At 39.5% G+C, this 7,594-nt stretch overlaps 1 protein-coding gene across 2 annotated transcripts; it reads right to left on the reverse strand.

Moving 5' to 3' along the window:
* Positions 1-2,328: 2,328 nt before the first annotated feature.
* Positions 2,329-7,575, reverse strand: LOC141914567 (actin-binding Rho-activating protein-like). Of its 2 annotated transcripts, none has more exons than XM_074805804.1 (2): positions 7,461-7,575; positions 2,329-3,242 (listed from the first exon to the last, which is right to left on the reverse strand). In XM_074805804.1, exon 2 carries the CDS (start codon positions 3,222-3,224, stop codon positions 2,730-2,732), a length of 495 nt encoding a protein of 164 aa, XP_074661905.1. In that variant the 5' UTR covers positions 3,225-3,242; positions 7,461-7,575; the 3' UTR covers positions 2,329-2,729. The 2 variants fall into 2 exon arrangements, with proteins under 2 accessions (XP_074661905.1, XP_074661901.1); XM_074805800.1 differs by having other exon boundaries at positions 2,330-3,242; positions 7,447-7,575.
* Between the last annotated feature and the right edge of the window lie 19 nt (positions 7,576-7,594).

Genomic DNA, 7,594 nt, shown 5'->3' on the forward strand with positions numbered 1-7,594 from the left:
GTTTGATATTCTCCGATTCTTAATCTTAATTCATGAATGAATCTTTAACCGGTGATCCGTACTTAATGTTGTGGCTCCGAACACGTAAGCTCCGCGGTCATCTCCGTCATACGTTTTTGCGAATAAGGTTTCTTATTATAGAGATATATTCGGCTGATATATCGTTACATTGCACGTCCGAAAGAAATAAGACGAAAAAAATGTCTGCGTACTGGTCCTTACTCGGTATCAGTCAACTCAGTAAATAGTTTGGTCCCTGGCATTCTCATTCGTATTCTTATCATATCGTATTGTTTATTATATTTTTTAGATCGCAAATAAATTGCAATCACAATTACAATTTAAATCAGTGAATTATATTATACTATTAAAATTCATTTGGAAAATTTGAGCCTTCTATATTCTTTTACTTCCGTTCCCTCTCCGTATCTCGTATTACTCGGTACCCGCTCAACCAAAATATATACTGTCCCCAAGGGTACTGAGTAAAGATTCATTTCTATCGCGGACCTTCGTGGGAAGGTTTTTTAAAAGGTCTTGTTCAAATTGAATTCATCTTCATAACATCCTCCATAATATATTTCCTGATTTCACTATTTTTTCATTTCACTAAACATTTTGTGTTAGAAATATAGCCTCGATCACAAGAGCATTTTCTACCCGGGCTCAATTTGACCCGTGCCGAATTTGGCCTGTAACAACTGTTCACACGGGTGCCAAATGGACATGTACCTATATGGCCCGTGTCAAATTTGGTCTCACCAAAAACAAACCTGCGTTCAGTGAGTTAGGAAAAACTCCGTTTGGCAGATACTTTCTAAGCATATATATACATTTTTTTCTGTATAGCCGTAATTACCACAAGCCTTGATCCCATGGTGATGATTTGGCCCGGGCCAAATTGGCATGGATCATAATACCCCGAATCAAATTTTAGCACAGTCAAATCATTGTGTGTGAATGGGGTACCCGCAAAACCGCCTATCCCGCCAGGTCGTCCGTTGTCAAAATTAGTTCATTTCAAATGAACTTTGAACAGGATTTTTAGACTCCCGAGTCCATGTATTATCACAGCACCCACCAAATACACAATACTTTCATTCTTCTAATTGGATATCGGTATAGTTTTCTTAAATAATTGATTCATTCAAGAGAAGTCCATTTAGATTTAATTGAAATGTAGAAGAAATCGAACGCGGACGACCAAGTATCTACACTAGCGAACCTAGGCGGATCCTCGCCTGCCATAAGTAGAATCCTCGATTGCCACAGTAGCACTGCGGTTCCGGAAGCGATTCACTTCGCTTTGTTTGAGCATTGTTAATGATGAATAACTCAATGAACGCAGGTCGGACTTCGCACGTTTTTCCGATGCCGTCACCGATGGAGGATCCGCGAAGTTGATATTTTTTGCGAGACGACACACCGATGATCTGTGGCAATGGGGCTTTTGTTAATTTCATAATTGCTATTTGCGAATCCGCTCTGTGGGAACTCTTTGATCCCCAGTGTTTGCGGGAAACGATTAAAAACAAATATGAAACGGCACGATCTTTCGCAGCGTGCTGTGACGCTAGTACCCCCTAGAGGTCCATTAGTATGAAATATTGTGCGATTTTCGGCGTGGTAATTTTGAAAAGTAACATTTCGAAATTCAAAAATATACTCATGTTAATGCATTTCGCCATTATAAATGCCCGTATAGATGTAGAAAGTGGAAACGAATAGATTATTTTAAAAGTTTGTTTTTTAGGCAGTTTAATATTCGAAATCGACTAGCCATTACGAAACTATACTAAAAGCGGTGGGAGTATGTAATATCGAGTGCATGCCTCCGAATAAAACAAATTCGTAACACCTACAATTCTACGTTAGCCTATGGAAATTGGGGTACGGAATAGATGACTTCGACTATAGTAGATGTTGTTTTTTTTTCTTTTTATCCTATTCACGAGATTATTCATAACCACTATATCTTTGCCCGTATTATATGAAGTTTGCTGTAGTTGTTGATGTCATCGACTGGACAGCTCTATGAATATCGTGATGGCCTATGACAGATTGTCAGCTGGCATTTGTCATGATGCACGATCTGCAAAACAAAAATCCTCACGCGCATATTTAGTGCAAAAAGGGATTTAACCTTTCTGCAATAAAGGATTCAGTAATACCTTTTAGCTGTAAGCGAAGATCGAGTAACGGAAAATGATTACACAATTCAAGACAAGACTGTACAAAAGACTGAAAGAATTTTCGTTACAAAGCCAAAATGAGAAACAACTAAATCTTTTATTTCAGATATGCAAGTCATAAGACGATATCAGATAAAGTTACATTTTTAAAAGTTGAAAATACACAAATCCCATGTTTGGGACACGTATGCATGTGCATTCGATTAGAACATTGACAAAGATCCATGGATTTGGGTCGAAAGCTCTGGCCGAGTTTTCTAAAAAAAAAATTTAGAAAATCTATTTTCGACGTTTAAAATTCTAACTTTATTAGATAACAAACACAGATGGACATATTTCGATCAATGGTATCAGATGAAATACCAAAATAAGCAACGCAAATGTGTAACAATTTTCCGTATGAACAAAAAATAACGTAAGAACGCGAACGTCATTCAATGACTTAATAGGCCTGTCACAAAATCAGAAAGTTCAATGTACCCATACGCTTAGATTACAGACATCGAAGTCACAGTCGATGGCTTACGCATACAGGTATCAATTGATCTCCTCAAATTCGAATGGGTTCACCAACAGATGTATGAGGACCTCGTCGTCTCTCCTTTGAAACAGCATCTCGCCCTCGAAATCTATAAGTCGTTGTTTTCGCGCTCGCATCAACATACCGACGAGCTTATTCGATATTTTCGTGTACGTGTCGAACAGAGTTCCGAAACGGATACACCACGTCCCGTCTCGTTGGCGCTCCCCGACGTCAGAGATGATCTCGCACAGTTCTATGATTTCGCGGCTGATATGGCTCCCGGCCTGTTGCCCTCTCCGCTCGGTGGATGACCCGGCGACTGGTTTGCCGTAATCGGGATCGTCTTTGGACAGTTTGTCCCGGTGCGAAGCGCCCTGCCATTCCGAAAACGGGTTGATCAGTTGCTTTTGGTGGTGCTCGTCGGCTTTCTTGTTCCACTGCGAAATTCTACTCGTTACGCCTTTCGATTTGCCGAGGGCTCTTCGATCCCAGGAAGTCGGCGCCGCCATAGTTCGTGTGTATGTATACTAAAAATACAAAATCACCTGGGGGTAAAAACTGCGCAATTATATAAGACTTTCATGACAAGCTGAAATTGGGGGAATTCCGAATGCCACTAAATGCTCCGTGTGAGGTATCGCTTTATAATAGAATTTGCAAATTTGTGTCGTTAATGAAAGTTCTAGAATCTGATATCGGCTGTGAGTAGATACACCCTACCCTCTACGTACACAGAAAGATCGTTCATGGCAATATCAATTTCAGTACGGCTGATAATCGGTTTCCATCGTGATGGTATTTTTCGACGATTGCTTTGTCATCGCCGAAATTCATTAGGCGATAATTCAAAGAACCGCCGAGAGCCGAATGACAATAGCAACCGAATAATAAAAAATGACAATCTAAAATACACTTTCGTTGTCAGGCAATTTATGAAAGTTTAAACAGTGCTACTCCTCCGCCAGAGGAGGTTTTAAATGTATATCAAAAGGCGAAATAATGGAACTTGCAATTATTGAAACGAAAAGAAATATGGAAAAACAAAATATTTAGTGTCCCTAATCCAGTTCGTAGTTCCCTGTTAGTCTCAATTTAGGCGATAAGAAATATACATTTCGGGTACAAATCCAGAGTTAAGATTTGAGATAAGGCCAGCCCACTGTTTGGCAAAATAGATAGTTGAAACTAATGAATTCATCTAATTCCTCGTTTATTTAATTCCTAGTTTATGTTCGATGGGCTAAGGAATAAATTTCTTCGAAAAAAAAAACTGGGTCCCGACGACGGTCATTTTAATCTGATCACTAATCTAATATACAAATGAAGACCGGTCTTAATGAGCATATGCCATCGAAAGAAAATTCGAACCAGTAGCATATCATTGGATATTTGTGAATATATCACATTTCAAAATAACTTTTATACGATATTGTATTAAGATGGCATATGCCCTTCAAGATCCGCGTCGTCTACTTTTTTTGAATTAAAGTTTGGCTTGTTAGGCACGAGTACAACGCTTACGCTAGTACGAGCGAAATCGAAAAGTTGCAGTTGGCGAATAGAATCACGAATCGTATATAAACAACGACTTTTGTGTTCACAATTAGATGTCAGGCAAAACGTCACCCCGTCAACTTTATAACAAACACTGGTGTTTTTACGTTAATGGAACCGACTAATAGAATTACAGTTCACGCGTTGCTACTTGATAATGTGTAAATTTGCAGGATAAATCGTCATGGGGCAAACATGTGTCATCATTTTAACTGCATTAAAATGCCCGAATACGCGTACAGAACGTGTCAGCGTACGTGAAATAAGTACACTTTTCTACGAACGCAGATAATTTGCATTAAATACAGCGCGCAATTAACCGCGCAAGCGAAAATTGATCTTTCAGGATTGTTTTTACTATTTACATCCCAAAACCCATTCGTCTGACGCTCTGGCAATGCATCTTCAGGGGCGGATTCAAGGGGAGGTTCAGGAGGTGCGCACCCCTCCTAAAAGTGTCAAGTTGCCTTGAAATTTACAGGAAAATGAAAATATCAAATCGATACCGAAAAAAGTTTAAATTCATAAGCTTCTTCTCTGTGTTTTCAAAATAATCAGTTAATGCTTTCCGACGAGTTTCGGGGTGCCTTTTCTATCATATGCCTTGTTTTGGGGTCGCACCCCACCCTGAATCAGACCCTAGATCCGCCACTAATCTTTAGCTAATTGGAGAGCAATTGGAGAGCGCAAAATCCCTGAAATTGAGACTTCCGTTGACCATTCCCGATATTTCCTAGAAATGCGATAAAAACCTTGAGTTACGTTGTTCGAATGTAAAGTCAAAGGAGTATATATCGAATTATGTTTTCGGCATGACAGATTAACCTGAAAAGCATCTCTTAGTCAACGTACCTTATCATAAATTTCATTTCAAACAATAGCGTATAATTTTCGAAATGTATATTTACAGGTGAAACTACTTAGAAAGCACGCCAACACAAAGGCTATTCGACATGCCGCAAGCTTCGGTTCTTCAAATGCGTTCTTAGTATTTGATAACCTAAGAAAGGGTTTGTTTTCGCTCCTGGCATGTCTAAGCTATTCGGCGATTTAGAAGGTTCTGGAGTCGAAAATTCTTTTCGATAGTCGCCCCGCAGGATTTTCATATATATGTATATACAGATGAAGACAAGTCGAAGAGGCAATTACACTATCAACGAGCCACACCCTCTCTCATTTGTTTTTGAATCGAAATATCACTCTTTTAATTGCTTTTTGATTCGACCTTTGAATAATGAATGAAGTTATGTTGACATATGAATGTGCGGTTTGCGAGTCAATTTTACAGATAGTTGGCTAGTCTTGCAAGACCGAAATAATGCGTGGCCTGATTACAATAACAGCTTTTTAAACACAAGAATATATTCATTTTTCATTTAATTCATTTCCCCTGAAAGAACGGATCTACCTAATACATACAATTTTAAAAAGAAAAGACTATGTGCATCGCTACTGGAAGAAGATAGGCTTACACCCCACCAATTTCCATGCGTATTACCGAATGACGACGGGTTTCTTCGGCTATTTCCATTCACCGACGATCGATATTTGAATGTGACCTTATACAGGAGCGTGTGGTTTAAGTGGACCTATGAACTACATGAGCACTTGGTTAAAGTTTGGGGTGGATAGTAGCCTAGGTCATCTAATATCCCAGGTACTGTGTAAAATAGAAAAGGATGACAACTCGTAGTCAGACACTTCGGATTTAGATTGGATATAACTCATAAAATATTTAAAGGATTTCAGGGGAACCCTTTTCTATTTAGATGGTACCTGGGTTATCGGATGAGCTGGGCTACTCGCCCGCAAACTTCAAATACGAGCCCCTGTGCAATTTCAGGCTTCTCGGGAATTACCCTGGACCCGGTTCCACAGTTGCGAGTTCAGAGTTTACTCATTGAAAATGAACTAATTTCAACACGGAGTTAACTAACTCACGACGGTGGAACTGGATCCATGAATTGAGATACTACTAGTTGAAAAATGTCAACCTTGGCGCTTTTCTTGACGGTCATACATTCACTTTGGTATATTCTGATTTAGAAGCTAGTCATTAAACATACGTAGTACCGCAGTCGCGTATTTTATCAATGGCTAAGAATATATATATATATGGTCTATATTCAATGCATTCGTAATTCGTAGGAAAAAATAGCTATGGTTATATAGAGAAGGTGATGATTTTCCATGTAGAGACACGTACGAAAGGTATTAAATGGCTAATCAGCCTCCGCTTGTTGGCGAGTTCAATCACCAGCTACATCAGCAGATTTCCCAGCGATCATCAGCAGCTTACAGTATTGTCTACATATTTTTCTGAAATAATCGGGTACCAGTATAGTCGGGTATATTTGTCGATCTATTCGGGATTAGAGGTGACGTGCTCGAATACATGTAATCGAATACAGTATATACATGTCAGTGCACAACATTCAAACGAACTCCCGCTTTTTCGAGACTAGTAAGGGCTTGTTGGAGTGCGAAAGGTCGGGACATATAAACTCACTGACTGCATAGATTTCAAAGACTTGCATCCAATATGTACTTTTGCAAGTATTTTTCCAAAGAAGGATGCATAAAGCCTTATTCCACACCTTTGTAACACTTATGTAAGAAATCAAAAATTAAATTCATTATCTTAAATATGATATGTAGAGCAAGTTCAAACAAAAAACCTCAACTGCTGACTCCCGCGGCATCTTTAACATAGATGAACCCTCTGGTATTTTCAAGATGTGATTTATTTCTCAAGTGCTTTCGAAACGACCAGATTTTTAAACCCCAAGAAACTTGATAACAGCTAAACCCATTACCAAAAACGTGTATCACGCGTAGCCAAATTTTGGTACGTAGCAGGCCCGTACCAGGTACTCCTAAGAGTACCTGTACGCCTATTGGACCGGGAGTACGACACGCCCAAAATTACATTCGATTTCTGAAAATTCATTTTTCAAATGCGGACCTTTTCGGATTTTTCGGCGGTTCCTCGTAACCTAAAACCCCCTCTCGCTACGGGCCTGGTCGAAAGTACGGTACACGTAGTTAGTCTCGTCCGTCGTGGTTCCTGAATAGGCCGTTACTCAGATAGGCCGTGGAAATACGTTTTGCCTGGTCTTTCCAATGCCCAGCCGACATTATCACTATCACCAGTACTGCAGGTTTATTATTACGTACCTCAATGTATTTACCTTCGTATCTTAAACAGCGTATATGTAATCACCATATGCATTTCTAACTAGAAATACGGCGCTGTAAATCTGGCATGAACTGCCATCTGCCTGCAAACATCCATACATCAAAACGCGCAAGGTTAACGAGTCTG

This window comes from Tubulanus polymorphus, chromosome 1, assembly GCF_964204645.1.
Source record: "Tubulanus polymorphus chromosome 1, tnTubPoly1.2, whole genome shotgun sequence".
Lineage (NCBI taxonomy): Eukaryota > Metazoa > Nemertea > Palaeonemertea > Tubulaniformes > Tubulanidae > Tubulanus > Tubulanus polymorphus.